Genomic DNA, 16807 nt, shown 5'->3' with positions numbered 1-16807 from the left:
ATGCTTCCTGAATAAAGGAGCCCGAGTAACAGAGTTGGCAGTACAAATTTGGTTTGTGCTTAAAGCCGTTAATATCCCTGCCTGGTGGGAGACAAATGTTGGAGAAGCACTCACCAGACAAGTTGTCTGAAGAATTTGCTCAAAGCTGCCTCAACGTTGCCACTATTCACCTTTGCTGCAGCATTGCTCCCTGTGCCGACACAAAGATTCCTCCTGCAGGCACACTCCCTGTGCTGCACTTTGCCTGGCTCAAAATTAATTCTGAAAATAATAATTAAACATGTTTTTCTCAACACATTATCACTGCAACATTATGGCAGGAAATGCTGCTCTCCAAAAATGGCATTGAGTGCCTCCAGAGGAGGCGACAAGGCTGGTGAGGGGCTTGGAACACAAGCCCTATGAGGAATGACTGAGGGACTGGGGTTGTTTAGCATGGAGAAAAGGAAGACTCAGAAGTGACCTTATCACTGTCTACAACTTCCTGAAGGGTGGTTGTGGTCAGGTGGGGGTTGGTCTCTTTCTCCAGGCAGCAACTGACAGAACGAGAGGACACAGTCTTAAGCTGTGTCAGGAGAAATATAGGTCGGATATCAGGAAAAAGTTTTTTATGGAAAGAGTGGTTAAATACTGGACTTGTCTGCCCAGGGAGGTGGTGGAGTCACCATCCCTGGATGTATTTAAAAAAAGATTGGATGTGGCACTTGGTGCCATGGTTTAGTTGAGGTTAGGGCATTGGTTGGACTCGATGATCTTGAAGGTCTCTTCCAACCTAGTGATTCTGTGATTCTGTGATCTGTGATTCCCTTTGTAACCCAGATTCACAACAGTCAGATGGTCTTACCCTGCTCAGAGGCATAGCTCTCTCCTCAGATATCTTTTTCTGATCCCTTCCAGCACTGCAGAGAGAAGTGGCATTTATCAGGACACTCACAGAAAATTCTTCCCATTTCATTCTCTTTCCCAGGCATTAAAATCCATAAAAGATTCTTGCCTCTTTAAGATACTGGAAGACTGGCATTAGTGATTTAAAGCTAATTAAAGAGGAGATTCCAGGGTAAATTCTGTTCTCACAAATGGCAGTGAAACTCTAAGGTAAGTTCAAAGAGGCTCAGTGTGTAGTAGCACAGGAGTGAGGGCTCCTTCCAGGCCTACGGGATTGCTCATGAGTGAAATGCAAACAGCATTTGGCTCTCTATCAATTAACTCAGTAGAGTAATGCATGCCAGTGATCGAGAACATTTTCATGGAATATTTTGTATATTATCCTGCTCTTTTGAATTACATTTAAAACACAAAATAGCAGGTTCCTGAATTATGATAGTCATAGGTTTTATTGTTCTGTTCTGATTTCACAAAAACATACACATTTCTATTTTACATTTGTGTGCATACATGTGCATATGTGTGTCTCTCCATATTGAAAACATATGTGTAATGTCTCAGTACACGAAAGTAGCATTCCAGCTGAAATTTTATGTCACTGGGGATCAGAAAATCTCAGTCCCAGAAGGCAGACATACTCTCTAGGCAGTCATGTTCCATTTCTCACTTGAGGCATTTTGGATTTGGGCAGTAATTGTGCACACTAGAGTTTTAATGCTGCATAGAAAGAACACAAACAGTCTAGCTGAAAATGTATGAATTTTGAATGTATGAACACATGCATATCTCAGGAGATATTCAATTTTTGTCTCCAATCTGCATCCTTTATTTGCTATTATTGCTAAATGCACAAATAACATAACATAAAATAACAAATACCAAACCCAAAGTTACATCCAGTACAGGATATCTTATTAATAATGGCATTGGCAATGTATTATGCTGGAAAAAAAAATAAACAATGGTTCCTCTGCAAGGCTTATATCTCTACAGTGCCACAGGGAAACGTCCTGGTCCCTTCCTCATTGTGCAGGTATAATCAGACCCTTTTGGGAAGGAGAGCACTCATTGTATATCCCTGTGATTTGCAACTCTGTTGCAGCAAGCTGATTTTAGCAAACTGGGTGAACAGAACTGAAACAGGATTCCAGGAGTGTGATGCAAATAGCAGACCCAATTCTGATCTCACGTGCTAGTTAACACCTCCGTTTACAATTTACATCTGTGGAGTTATTCCTAATTTGTGCTGGATTGGGCCTACAGAATAATATTGCAACATGCCTTTTTTAACAATGTAAGACCAACTTCCGCAAAATTCCAAACACAGTTGCCTACTATAATAATCAAAACTCAGCGTCTTGCAGGATCACACCAAGGTCCACCGTACACCATTTTGTTGTGGGCAAGATTGTTTGTGATCAAAGAGTCTCCTGCTTTAGCTAATGAACAGATAGGAAGAAAAATGAATGATAAGAAGTAATTGCAACTTGCAAAGTAAATTACACCATTAACTGCTCCAGAAATCAATAATCAGGCACAAAAAGAAATTCAGTTGAGGGGATGACAGAAGAAAAAATAAATCTCTTGGGCATCTTGCCACTCTGGGGATTTTAATTTTGAGTTTTCCACTCCCATCTATCCATTCTTATTGCCCATCCATCAACCTCCTGATGAATATAAAGGACTCCAGTATGAAATGCCAGAAGATTGCTGGGTTGGTAGAACAATGGAAAGGGAGTCTTTCAGGTTTGGAGGAGGAAGGGTAAATCACAGATGACAGTTAAGAAAACCTTGTCTCTGCTCTTGCTTTTTTCCCCTAACATCTCTTTTAATAGCATTGGCAGTCTAATAACCATTTCAAAGGTAACCAAAATCGTTCTCATGGGCAAATCATCTGGAAATCTCCTCCTGATTGACTCTAACTACTGACATAATTTTTAATAGAAGTGCAACATGATATATGCCTTTGCTTATTGGTGTAGTTTTAAGCAGGGACAAAGTGGTTGTTTAATCTTACTCCCATGTTAGAGGCATTTATCTTCCACCCCTTTGTATTTACTATTTACATCCTCATAAGAATGCCGACACTGTAGCCTTCATTATTAGCAATACTCCTTGATTTAATAGCATTTATGAATATCTCTATATTTTGGGCTTTATTAATGAACACTCTGAGTTCTTCTGTGTGCCTCCTTATGACAGGTTTTCTGCTATGGATTTTATCCAGAAGGGAGTTAAAAAGAAGGGGGTGGATCAAGCAGAAAGCCTATATGGAAAACATTGCCACCAATGTTGTTGTTACACAGGTGGTGGCAGAAGCCAACACTTCATTAAAAGAGGGTGATGAGTTAAAACACCCATCCCAGAGGAAGGGAAAAATGGGGTGTGTAGAGAAAAAAGGTGTTTTCAACAAGTACAGCTCACCTAGGCTGTGAGCTGGACCCTGCTGCAAGCAGATACTGTCATGGTCTGTAGGGACCCTGGAAGCCCAGGCTGCTGTGAGAAAAGCTGGTGGAAGTGCTATGTAAAAAACCCTCCTGGTTGGTAACCCAGTTCCTGAAATGCAGTGCACTTATGGCAAACTGAGGCTATTTGTGCAGGAAGCATTTGCTGGTTGGTGCAAGCACTGCTCAATTACATGTCCATAGCACCATGGCTCTTAGAGACTCTCTAGAAACTGTCCAAATCCCAGCTCCTTGTGCAAAGGAAAGCACGGACCTGCCACTTGGAAAGGGGGACAGGTAAGAAAGAGGATGTCAGTGGGTGCAGCTTTTCCCAGAGACCATGAATCTGACACAGCTCTGGCAGTTCTGTACCATCACCAGGGCAAGAGCAATGAACTGGTCAGGCCCCACTGTGGCTGGAGAGGTACTTGCATCACAATCAAAAATAGCCCCAAGGTTGACTGCATGCTTTCCCTAGCAGCACTACAGCCTTGTATTCACCACCTTAGATCATGACTCCAGAGGGATGGAATAGAGAAAAGACACAGACCAGCAGGCTTGAAGCTGAATGGGAAAGACGAAACCTGAAAGAACAATTTTTTATGTTTGCAACTAGTGTTTTATTTTGAATAAACAGGGGCACTCACAATTATGAGCATTTTTGTGGTTAATTACTGCTATTTATGTTGGCAATTATCAAGTGTCATATACGATTATTTTATATCCTTAAACTTCATCAGGTGAATGTCTAATCTGTAGCTCCCTATGTGTTTAAGACTTATTTTTACATACACAGTTATGTTTTTATATCTGCAGTAATTCACCAGTCAAAACATGACGTGCATGATTTTGGTTCCAATCTTTCCACTTTGATTCTGCTCTCACCCCTTCCCTCGCCCCGGTAACCAGTCATACTTGACTGATCTTTTCAGATTAAAAACTAAAAAGGAAGAAATGTGTCAAATTTATTTGCAAATTCTCCTTGTTGAGCCCTGTCACTTTAGCGACAGCCCTCTCCCTGAATTCCCTCCTCATTTGGATTTGAAAAGTGGATGTAACCCTTTCAAGGCTGGACACATTTTCTTTGGATCATTCTCCTGTTTGCCTTTACATACAGAGACTGATCTTCAAAGGGCTTTACTAATCACAATAAAACTTAATCTACAGTATTTCCAATCACACATAAAGGTGGGTTAAATCCTGTAGTAGCAGAGATTAGCCTGGAAAATGACTTCGTATGTTCCAAAGGACAGATAAAAGCTTGCAAAAACTAGCAAAACAATTTTTTTTTTTTTCACACCAAAGCTGATTTTCCTTCCATGAGCATGAAAAGACTAATTTTTTTTAAGGAACACAGTGGGCAACTTGCAGCACTATAACCATATTTGGTCTTCAGTCATCCTGACTAAAACAGGTTTTGTGAGAGTTTAGTTAAAGCTGCCTGTACTAGCTCCCACCAAAACTGGTGCAAGACATGATCCTCTCCAGGATCTGCTACCTGACACAAATGCCAGTGCTGATCTTACCAAACTAATGGAACAGATGTGAAATAGGATACCAAGGATGGTTTGGGATAGCAACATGTCACTGGCATGTCTGTCACCATGGTGCCTTTGAGCCACCTATACTGATATGAATATTTTTCCCTCTTTATGATCTATTTTGCAGCATTGAACCTAATTATATGTTGGAGTGAGTGCATGTTTTTTCCCTGACCGTACTACTGGTATCCAGGCTGAAATGCTAACCTTTACATACAAAATTAAACCAGTGTTTATAACAGTACAGTGTAGTAAAGCCTTAAATTTTTTTTCAGCAGAGTGAAATTCAAAACACTTCTCTAAAATAATAATAAAAGAGATTGAAAATATAAGTGGGAGCAAACCAGATGCAGATAGGAGTGAGCAGAAGCAGTATGGAGCTTGGCACAGCATTCGCACACTCATTTGCTAGGCATATGCCTTTTTCCATGTTACTCCTGCTTACTGTAGCTGGTAAAGGGTTGCCCTTTTTCACAGAGCATTTTTCCTGGGCTAACTTTGAATTTAGCAGTGCAGGCATAAGGAGCCATTTTGTGCTTGGTGCCTGCAGAATGTGTTGGCCTGTGTGCCAGTGGATGAGTTTGTAAATGGTTTTCTTCAGTTTTTCCATGTGTTAATGCTGAGGTAGCAGCACACATGTAAAATGGACATGCATGTTATGCTGTATGTCTTTAAGTCTCTGTATGAATAGTAACTAATTAGTCAGTAAGAGCTGTGACTTCAGCAAATGGCAGAAGCTGCAGGGAATACAGCTCGAACACCAACTGCGTGTCTGAATGCACAAGGGCCCAGGGAAAGGGAAGGGAAGCAAACAAGCTGAAAGGCCAGAGCAAGCAAGCAAGAAGGCTTCAAAAATACAAATAAATTTAGCACATTAAGACTGGCAGCACCTCACGTAGGTTTAATGGTTACACTGAGAATGGACTGTCAATCTGGACTGTCAGCCTTTAGCATGAAGAGATTATAACTTAAGTGCTATCCAAGCCTTAATTACAGCAAATCAATGTTTTGACACACCATTTCAGGACAACAGAGGTCACATGGTAAAAAGAGGTTTCTACACTTCCTTTTAATTTGTACAGGCTGCTGAGACCTCTGATGCACAACTTCTGAGCGCTTTGGTTTCCCATTCTTAATTTTCCAAGAAAATACGACTTTTCCTTGGGGACTAAGGTTAATCTGGTAACTAAATCCAAGGTCCCAGGTTATGTTCCAAACTAACATACAAACTCCCAGTATTTGATCTGATCTCTCTATTCTGATTACTCTGGATGTGATTTTTATGGCTGTCTTCTTTGGGAGAAAGTCTGCAACAGTTCAGAGTGAATGAGGAAGTATGCATGAGGATAAAACTGTCTATCAAGAAGGAAAATGTGGTTGGTATGGTAGGACCTCACTTTAAGACTCCGGCTTATCATAGCTGGAGCAAGGAACTGAGGGTGTGCTTGATGCCAATAGGTCACCCAGCATCACAATGGCTTCACAGATCATGACAGGTTTGTGTTTATTTGAGGACGAGATCTGCTCTTTGCCTAATGTGTAACACAGCCATTGCAATGAAGGTTTACGCACACCCTGATGTCACAAAAACCAGCTGGGTTAGGATGACTGGGTACAACAACTCAAGGGCCCAGCTACAGGCTGAAACAGAGCAGTCACTCCTGGCACAACTTTTCAGTTCTTCTTGCCCAGAAGAAAAAACAGTGCTGAAAGCACTTTCCTGTGGGGTGAAGAGAGCAATGAGATATGAACATAACCCTCCAAGTGCGTTCAACTGCCTTCCTGGGTCTTGAGGGGAAGCCCTTAGCTAAGGGAACTGGCTTGCTTGTGTCAGTGACAGATAAAGAATTTTTTAAAGACAGAGCATTAGAGAAAAAAGAAAATACAAAGGGGAGGGAGGAATATTTACAAGTACATGAATGGAAGCTTTGTCGACAGTTTTCTGGGGAGATAAGGAGCTGAACTGGCCCATCTCTGCACGGCATGGACACACTCGTTGCCTTTGAGTCTCTCAGGAAAGAGCAAAAGGAGCTGCTGACATTTCTGCTTAAAAGGAAGAATCAATGAATCTTTGTTTCCCACTGCCTGCTTGTTTGACCTTATTGTGTTGTGGAATAGAAAAGAAATAAAAGAGAACGGGTGAGGGGAGAGCAGATTCGTGCTAATAAAATCCAAGACAAGATCACAGCCCTCTATCACTGGAGATGCCATTATTTCATTGTTGTCCTATTTGCTGCTGTTGCTCATTTCTGATTCTTGCCTTGCTGTAATAAGTCACACTCTTTCCAGCCATCATCCCTGTATTGACAGGCAAATGTCACCCAGGTTTGATTGACGTCCATTGCTCCTGAATACAGAAGTATGATTTAGGAATCAATTCTGTTTGTTTATTTAAACAGCTCTTTGTGTACCTTGTGTATGGGTAAGCAGGACAAGTTCCTTAATATTTTGTCTGCAACAATGCCACTAATATTGTACATTCACCTTTCCACTCAGTCACAGAGGTGCCCACCAGACCTTGGGGGAGGAGAAGTCTTTCATGCACCAAAAAACCAACCAAACAGAAAAAAAAAAACCAAAAAAAAAAAAACCAAAAAAAACCCCCACAAGATTTAACAAAATGCTTTGCTGCCCCCCAGGTCCAGGCATCTGTCGATTTGCATATAGCCCGGACTCTTCTTTGGCTCCTAAACAAAAGGGAACACTTTCCCTCAGTGTCAGTTTGCAAGCAGAGCAGCGGCTGGCTTTAACACCGGGAAACACTGTAGCCAGTGATGAGTATGTCAATTTTAATTCACGGGAAAAACTATTTCCTTCTCTGCCTTTGTGGTTGCAATTGGGATGAGGAGGAAGAGGGAGATCCGAAATTGCCAGAGATGTTAATCTCTTTATTATTGTGGGAGATACATTTTCAAATAACTTCTACTTGGACAATTGGTAAAACATCCCTGCATTTAAAGCGGTATTTCCCAGAAAACATTAACATGGCACAGTGGCCTCAGGGAAGCGTTAAGCAGGAGGTGGATTGACCTTTTAATTCTCGATCGGTGACCTGAAGGGTACCAGAGGCTGCTAAGCACATCTCTTCCCTTCGGTCTGCTTCAGAAAGAGCTGTCATCGCAAGATGCAGCTATTGAGTGAGGCTCACGATTTCGCTGTTCATCCTTTTGCGGGAGGGGTGGGGGAGGGAGAAAAGAAAAAAAATATATATTTCCCACACTGCCAGAGTAATGCCAAACTCTCTGTGAGTGGGAAGAGCAGAGCAGATGCTGGAATGTGATGCCAAAGCAGCTCCCCTTTCCCCTGCGCTTTTGGGTGCCTATAAATTGCTCCAGCGCGCTCGTCAGCCTCCTCCTCTCCTGGCAGGTGGCACCCGGGCAGGATCCCGCTCTCCCTTCGGCTCCGGCTCCGGCTTCGGCGCGGCGGCGCGGGCACTGGGCGGCGGGCACCGGGGCGGCCGGGAGGCGCGGCCCCGCTGAGGACTGTCGTCTCTGCGAAAAGAGAGAGAGAGGGAGGGAGAGAGAGAGCGAGGAGGCGAGCGGGGCGATCGCGAGAGGAAAGGCAAGTTCCAGGGAAAGTTGACTCGGACTGGCACAGCCTGCAAAAAAAAAAAGTCGATCGCCAGCGGGAGCATAAAAGTGCGGGCGGCCGGGGCGCGGCGGCAGCTCTCCCTCTCCCGCTCCGCTCCGCTCCCTCGCCCGCCCCGCGGCTGCAGCGGCCGCAGCGGAGCGCCGCGACCCGCGGGAGCCCCCGCAGCACCGGCGGCCCTCGGGAGGGCAGCCGAGCCCCAGCGGAGCCGAGCTCGAGCGGGCTCGGCGTTTTTTCGGCTCTGAGGAGGAACCCCACCAACCATCAAGATTTTGTCCAAAAGCAGACAAGAGGATCGCCCTGCGCTGAGCCGGCTGGTGGGCAGCAGGCGGCGGCTGATCGCGGCCGGCGCGCTGGGGGTGGTGATGGTGCTGCTGCTGGTCATCCTCATTCCCGTGCTGGTCAGCTCGGCCGGGACCTCGGCGCACTACGAGATGCTGGGCACCTGCCGCATGGTCTGCGACCCCTACGGCGGCACCAAGGCGCCCAGCACGGCGGCCACGCCCGACCGCGGGCTCATGCAGTCCCTGCCCACCTTCATCCAGGGGCCCAAGGGGGAGGCCGGCCGGCCGGGCAAAGCGGGGCCGCGTGGCCCGCCGGGGGAGCCGGGGCCGCCCGGCCCGGTGGGGCCGCCGGGTGAGAAGGGCGAGCCGGGGCGGCAGGGCCTGCCAGGCCCCCCCGGGGCGCCGGGGCTGAACGCGGCGGGGGCCATCAGCGCCGCCACCTACAGCACCGTCCCCAAGATCGCCTTCTACGCCGGCCTCAAGAGGCAGCACGAGGGTTACGAGGTGCTCAAGTTCGACGACGTAGTCACCAACCTGGGCAACCACTACGACCCCACCACCGGCAAGTTCACCTGCTCCATCCCCGGCATCTACTTCTTCACCTACCATGTGCTCATGCGGGGCGGCGACGGCACCAGCATGTGGGCCGACCTCTGCAAGAACAACCAGGTGGGCGCCGCGCCGGGAGCAGCCGGGGACAGGAGGGCAGCGGGCGCCGAGGAGCAGGGGGGTTCCCCGTGGGAGCGGGCGCTGTGCGGGGAGCGGGCGGAGCGGCGCGGGAAGGGCGGGAAGCGGACGGGGAGGGGGAGCCGGGCGGCCGCTGGGGGCGGCGCGGGTGAGTGGCGGGGGAGCGGAGCCCGAGCCCGGGCGGCGCGAAGCGGGCGAGGGGGACCGGCGGTCGCCTCTCCGCAGCTGGCGGGGAACCTGCGGGGAGCGCCGTCCCGCTCCGCCTCAGGTGCCCGAAGGCCACCGAGGGGTCGGATGTTCCGCTCAGAGCAGAGGTCGCCCAGGCTGCTGGGTGAATGCGGACTCGACGCGCTCTCCTCCCCGAGAGCCGCGCCGCAGGTGCCGCTCCCAGCCCGCTGTCCGGGCGGTTCCGCGGGCAGAGCAGCACCCGGCCCTTCCCGCTCCCGGCCCGCCCTGGCCGCCGCCCCGGCCGCGGAGCGCTGCCCGCCGCTCTGCCGGGACGGGAGCGGAGGGCGGGAGTACCAGCAGCGCAGCCCCCGCAGGGGCGTGAAGAGCCCGGCGCTCCCTCGGGGAGGGGAAAGACCCCGGCAAGAGAGGGGAGCCAGGGGCGGTGGGTGAGCTCAGAAGAGGGTGGTGCTGCGTGGGGAAAGGGTGAGGTGGGTGGGAGGAACGCCGCCACGGCACGGGACGGGGCTCCCACGCAGCGGAGCGCCGCTTTGACACGCTCAGCCCCCGGCGGGGAGCGAGGCTTCCCCCTGTCAGGAGAGCTGATAACAGAGTGAGCTCGGCGGCCGCAGACCGGAGCCCTTGGCGGGCCAGCGCAGGGGAAGGCGCCGGCTGACGGCCTGGCCCATGCCGGGAGGTACACCGGGCGTTCGGAGAGCCCGGGCAAGACCCGAGTCTGTCGGCATCCGCTGGGCAGGATGGAGACATCGGAAGTAATTAAAGGTCTTGCGATGTTACCGTCTGAAAAACAGAGGAATCATCCCTTTTAATCAGGATAAACGTTGCCACTGCGCTTGGAGAGGCTGTACCTGTAACATTGCCCCAGGGGAGCCGTCCTTCGCAATTCTGGGGCTCTTCCGTGCGTAGTTAACAGACACGGGTAGGCTGGCCCTAATTCCTACAGCTTAGCGGCACCGCCATCCCTCAGGCTTTGGGTGCCCAGGGACAGTGCGAGGTGTCCGCGCGGCGGGAGGGCGAGGGACGCGCGGCGCACCGGCCGCTCAACAGGTCCCCCCTCGGCGCCCGAGCCGGCCCGGCGCGCAGGGGCTGCAGGGCGGGCCGGCGGCTCGGGCAGCCCGGAGCCAGCGCTGCCGCTCCCCCTGGGCTGTTCGCCCTCCGGCGGGCTAGGCTGGGGGATGGACCGGCTCCACGCCGTGTCCGAAGGACTGAACACCGGGCCCCGTGTCCCTGCTGTGCCGGGAGGCCGCGAAGAAACTCGTTCGTTTGCGCGTCTCCTCCCCCGCCGAGCACGGCCGGCTCACGGCCCTTTGTGCTCAGCGCACACCGGAGCGGCGGCGGCCGGTAAATTAATCTGATATGCCACTTAACCTTTTGTTTATGGCTCCTCAGAAGGACTGTGAGAACAGAATGATGAGGACATCAGCGGCAATTAATTAAATTAGAAAATGTCTACCATAAATACTGTCTCAGCAGACAAACCAGGACCAGTAAAACAAAGTACATCCTAATATATTCACTTTGATATCTTCCTACAAAAGCAATATTGCACACTGTAAGAATGCAATTGTACTTGCAATTAAAGAACTGATCTATTTTTACCCTTATTTATAATGTTGTAGGGTGTTTATTTTCACAAACCGTGAAAAATAAATACATAGCAGTAGTTTTAAAGAAGTATCCAATTACAAATATTCAATTGAACCTGAAGTCTAACCATTTCCAAATATAGCTACTTCCAGTACCAGACATGAGACAAATTAAACTCGTAGTTTTTCAAAGAAGAAAAAATCCCAAAACAACCAAACAGGGGTTCCATGTGTATATTTGTATATACTATACAAGATATTTAGGTAAATACTTGCATATAAATGGTTTAAAATTGACCCACAGTTATAATTCTTCAATGACATTATGATTTATACTTGAAACGCTAAACGATGATGTGACAGGCTTTATGTATATTTGTAAGGAAGCTCAGAAATTTTGAAAGTAAGTAGTTAAATGGAGTGACAAAGGTAACATTATAAATCCAGTGCTCTTTAACAATGAAAAAACCCAAAACACTGAAAAGTGTATGATTTACAGAAAAAAAACCCAGTCCTAAGCAATACATATGTGGAACCTCAAGGTCCCCAGTGTTACCACATTGTCTGCTGTAATGGTTATCAAGCTTGAACAGGGAAGTGCTGAGATCACTCAGCTTAGGTATGTGTGTGCAGGCTGAGACCGCAGCTTCATGAAAGAACTTACATGGAACTTGTGAAATGTATTGTCTCACAATGCTTTCGTTTTGAGATACATTTACCCTCTTGCAGCAGTACACTCCCTGAGAATTCATTTGAGACTGTTCTTCTAGCCTTTAAAAAGAAATTGCACTGGCTAACTAAGCAAGAAGGTAAACCCTTTAAGAATAGCACACAGGACCTTTGCTGCTACACACAGGGCAGTAAGATCTGCATTTTGGTTTCTAGACTTTCAATACCCAGAAACTCTTTTTTTTTTTTCCAGCCAGTATGTACTATGTAAAATCTTGAAAATGAAATATCCATTGCCGTTGTAGCCAATGTCCACATGCTGACTCCTTTAGGATAGTCACTGATGTAATTTGAATTCCCCCTTACCATCCACAGAAACACAACCTTTTATACAAATCCACAAAGTAGCATTTCATTAGGAAGTAAATTAGAATTTGAAAAGTCCTTTAAGCATTTTTGCTCACCATTATGCAAGATATTAGTTCTCTGTGAAAGTTTTTCTACCTTCTCTGCAGCCTTTTCACTCCTCCCCATTTGCCCTTTCCATTTCCACTGCCAGCAACCATCTCAGTCTGTTAGTTTCTCTGGAAGGTCTTCCCAGGGTTAATGGTCCAGAGCCTTCAACTCTGCCCTGCCAGCCATTATTCCAAAGAAAACATCCAGTATTTAGAATAATTGTTGTTTAAAAAACTAGCAAAACAGATCACCCCTGTAAACAATACCAGGCAAGTCAGAACCAAGAAGTCCTGAAATAGTCGGGGTTTATCATCATGCCATGTATCAGTTTAAATTTGCAGCCTGTCACAGCTTCACAAGCCTTTGCAGCCTTTCTCACTGTTCTTACAGGATGCATAAAGAATTTCCACCTACTGTGATTTTTAAGCTGCATAATGCCGTAAGATCCTGCATAGTAAAAGAACCCCCTCCTTTTTAACATTTCAATATTAATGTGAAATCACATCACATGAAAATTTAATTTGGAAATTTATCATGTAAACTTTGAAAGGAATCCATGGAAAATTGTGACTTATAGCCTATTTTTCAGTTCAGAACAGAAAAAATCCCACATATAGTACACCAAGTCATGCATTATTACTTAGTTCAGATTTGCAATACCACTAAATCATTTACTGCTCTGTAACTACGCCAGAACAAAGACAAGCAACAAGCAGATGACGTGTTACACTGAAATAAATCACATACAACCATGTTTAAATATTTTACCAAACAGAGTCAAATTATATATAAATGATTTGGAGACTTACAATGGCACAGCCTGTTCATTGCTGGAAACCAACATACATCTTGAAATTACAGATTACTTCCAGTTTGCAAGAAATGTCAAATTTAATCAGTCATGGAATACCAAGGGAGAAATGGGAAAAAAGTATGTTTAAGGGAAAGTTGCAAGTGAAAAGCCCTCAATGATTTGTAAATTCCGAAAACCTCCTAAAGCAAATAGCGACTTGCCTGTGATTTTTCAAAGGTGCATCTCTTAAAACACAGGGAGATTAAATGTTTGCTTACTGAAATGTGGTAATAGCCCTTTTTCCAAACCCAGACTACGATGCTTACCTGCTTGTGTGCATGTGTGTGTGTGGGTGTACTTCTTGTATTCTTTTTTGCAGCATGATTCTATTACTTGGTATGACAATAAACTGCCCCTGGAAAAAGTCCATCTTGGGAGCTCCCTGTGGGCCTCCCTGTGGATCCTCACCATTGTCAATCATTTGTCCCACTGATACAAGTTACAATGTAAAATTGGTGCACAACCAGATCCAGTTCTCCCAACTCCAGCTTTTCTTACACATATATTTAAAAAGGCTCCAGACATCTACGGAAGACCAGGCAGTTGTGAATTCATCAGATGACTGAGAAGGGAGCATATTACTGCTTTAGTTTCAGAAGTACTGTAGGAGAAAATAAGCAATAATCACAGGAATAAACTACAATATATGTTGCCAGATGTTTAAAGTGGCAACTCATGCATGTTGAATAAAATGTTGAGGATATGCTTTAATTTCAACAGGCAGGAAAAATTCCCTGAGTTTTCTTAACCAGTCATTCTGTATTTTATGTAGGTTCGAGCTAGTGCGATTGCTCAGGATGCTGATCAGAACTACGACTATGCCAGTAACAGTGTGGTTCTTCACTTGGAGCCAGGAGATGAAGTTTACATTAAATTAGATGGAGGAAAAGCACATGGAGGAAACAACAACAAATACAGCACATTTTCTGGATTTATTATTTATGCTGACTGATAATGAGTAAAAAGACCCACCAAACCAGTCAAGAAATGAAGCCTGCTCTTCTAAGTGATGGATTTGCGTGGCAAAAGTCAATGAAACAAGCACCCCAGCAGAGAGTGACCACTGAACACCTCAACAGCAGGGGAAAAAAGTCGAATGCTACCTGATTCACATCTGTACAACACAGAGAAATCTTATGTTAAAAAGCCACAAACCAAGTTAAACAGATGTGCGATCCACTTCCGCCAAAGCAAACACTTCCTCATTGTTAGTGTCCATGTGAATGAAGTTCTACATAGATCAAATTTTTACAGGGAAAAAAGGCCCACCTAAGGACGCTGAGTTATTTCTTCAGTGTATATGATACTTTGATGTGTTATGGTCTTGCTGCTTTATCCATACTTCAGCTTTGGTTCTTGTGACTTACCTGCTAACAATGATGCTTGGAGTCCACTCATAGTGTGGTGAGGAATGATTTTACAATAAAAGGAAGAGGTAATCAAAATATACTTTCTCTCTGCAAAGAAATTGTTTGCCTTGTACTTTTCTTACCCTTCCACTTAAAACTAGACACTAATCAGCTTCAAGCTTCAAGCCTTAACTCGATGCTCCTGCTTTGTAGGTTTACATTAGACTTTTAACATAAAATCAATCCAGTGAAGTTATTTAAATTTTGTCTTTCCCTTAGCTGTCCTGTAAAAGAAAAAGAAGGATAGCAGAAACACTATTTTCCCCTGAAAAATCCAACAGTTGACAAACTATTCTACTGGATCATATCCTTGATTCCACCAAAGCAAATGGAAAAACTCCCACTGCTATTAGTGGAAAAGGGATTTGGCTTTTAATTTGTATACATGTAAATATATATTTAGACAATTATTACAGGCCCATTCTTGATGGTTAGTTGTGTAAATACTTAGGAAGCCTGGCAACCACACCATCAGACTAAGGCAGAGTGTTTTCTTTGCAGCAATTAGTCTTCATTAGTCTTTTCACACTTAGTCTGTACCTGGGTACTATTTTTAATAAAGTAGTTATGGATTAATATACTGCAGATGTTCCACTAGAATTTCATAGGAATATAATGGGTCAAAACCTTAACTGTCTTAGGTGTCTTGTCTCACTGAGTTTAGTGGGATTTTTCCAACAAAGGAAGAGGGGGAGATCTGACACATGAGAAAATGCTGTCACACAGACCTTTTCCATGGAAGCTAGTTACCAGCTTGTGGTAAGGCATGCCTATGAGATGGACAGAGAGAAGCATATTACCAAAAAATGATAACACATATGCAAAGAAAGAAGCAGATATTTACATGCAAAAAAAAGAGTCTGTATTAAAACCTATTTTTCTCATTCATATAGATATAGATATATAAAGTCTCAAAGAAGCTTAATCCATATAGAGGATTAATAGCTTGGAGAACTAAACGAAACACGGATACATAGCTATAAAAATGCTTTAAAATCAGTCATAGCAGTAATGTCCACAGAATATTTTTATTCAGAAAATGGATTTATTATTTGTTTTGGTTTTGGGAGGCTATTTCTCTCAGGTTAAAACTTGCAGATTTCACTCTAAACCTAAATTTTAGCAAGATTATTAAATTTCTTTAGCACAGTTTGTTACGTTATTTAACATTTTGGCAAAATCAAGGTAACATTTCTATAAATCATTAAAGAGTAATAGAGGCTACCCCTAGCACTGCTATTTCATATACTCTGTCACAAGCAACCTTGTCTAATGTAATAAGGGTAAAAACTTAGATTTATCTGTACTAAAATTTCCAAAGTGTCTGCCACTGACAAAAACGCTCTCCAGTGCTGGCTACTCGGCAGAAGTCTGATAAAGATTTTACACATCTCCCTAAAAATCTCGCTTGAATGAGGGAACCTTTTCTTAAACAGAACGTGTTACTCCTTCTGCTTTGAGCCATCCAGTTCAAAACAAATGCCGAGTGAGTCCAGGCTGACTGAGAGGATCGCCAGGCAAACTCATCCAGGGTTTACAAGGGGACATGGTGCTGCCAGCTGCTTGTGTATTATCTCAGCAGAACGGTTAATGCTTTTACCTTATGACAAAGTGCCAGCCTGTATCTGTACACTGTAGTGGTTACTCCTGTTTAATTTCTAGGAGGCATTATTTTACTAACAGATGTGTAACTGACTTGTCTGTTCGCTCCGCTGTTGCTGGCCAGTGCACTCCCACAGCAGTGTAGCTAGAGATTCATTACATAGTGTCCAACAGCCCTGCACTGAGCTAGAGGTCATTTACAACCAGCAATTGCATTTACTAAGGTGTTTATTGGTAAAGCTCAATACTACAAGACATACAGGGTCACATTTTGAAGAAGCTTTTGAAATCAGGCTACCACTGCTATTGGATAAGACCATTTTTTGGATAAATCACCTGCCCTGGTTAAAGTTAGACAAGAGTGAAGAACATTATGTGAAAACCACATATAAGGCAAACATTTCTTCCTTTTTCATCATATCTTGATATACTGATTTGTAAAGACTTATATCACAACCTTTGTTATAACTGTTACAACTCATTAAAACTGTATTATGTAATATATTTTGAGTGCTGGTGTTGCATCCTTACAAAAAGAAGCTAGTATGTTTCAGGTTTTACATGATTGCTGTGAGACTCCAAGTTCATGTTAAAAACTTAATGCAATTAGAAAAAGA

General features: G+C 45.0%; 1 protein-coding gene across 1 annotated transcript; it reads left to right on the top strand.

Annotated features, from left to right (window-relative positions):
- Positions 1-7933: 7933 nt before the first annotated feature.
- Positions 7934-16692, top strand: C1QL3 (complement C1q like 3). The gene is made up of 2 exons (XM_032113349.1): positions 7934-9411; positions 13952-16692. The coding sequence occupies exons 1-2, from the start codon at positions 8824-8826 to the stop codon at positions 14129-14131; spliced, it is 768 nt and encodes a 255-aa protein (XP_031969240.1). The 5' UTR covers positions 7934-8823; the 3' UTR covers positions 14132-16692.
- The last annotated feature ends 115 nt before the right edge of the window (positions 16693-16807 follow it).

The sequence above is a fragment of the Corvus moneduloides genome, chromosome 1 (genome assembly GCF_009650955.1).
Source record: "Corvus moneduloides isolate bCorMon1 chromosome 1, bCorMon1.pri, whole genome shotgun sequence".
Lineage (NCBI taxonomy): Eukaryota > Metazoa > Chordata > Aves > Passeriformes > Corvidae > Corvus > Corvus moneduloides.
Note: the sequence above shows the minus strand (reverse complement) of the source record. Positions and strands in the feature narration are given on the sequence as shown.

Excerpts from the sequence above, each read along its gene's own strand:
- C1QL3 (XM_032113349.1), top strand. The coding sequence starts at position 8,824 with ATGGTGCTGCTGCTGGTCATCCTCATTCCCGTGCTGGTCAGCTCGGCC. Across the intron at positions 9,412-13,951 it reads ACCTCTGCAAGAACAACCAG|GTTCGAGCTAGTGCGATTGC; the intron begins GTGGGCGCCGCG and ends TATTTTATGTAG.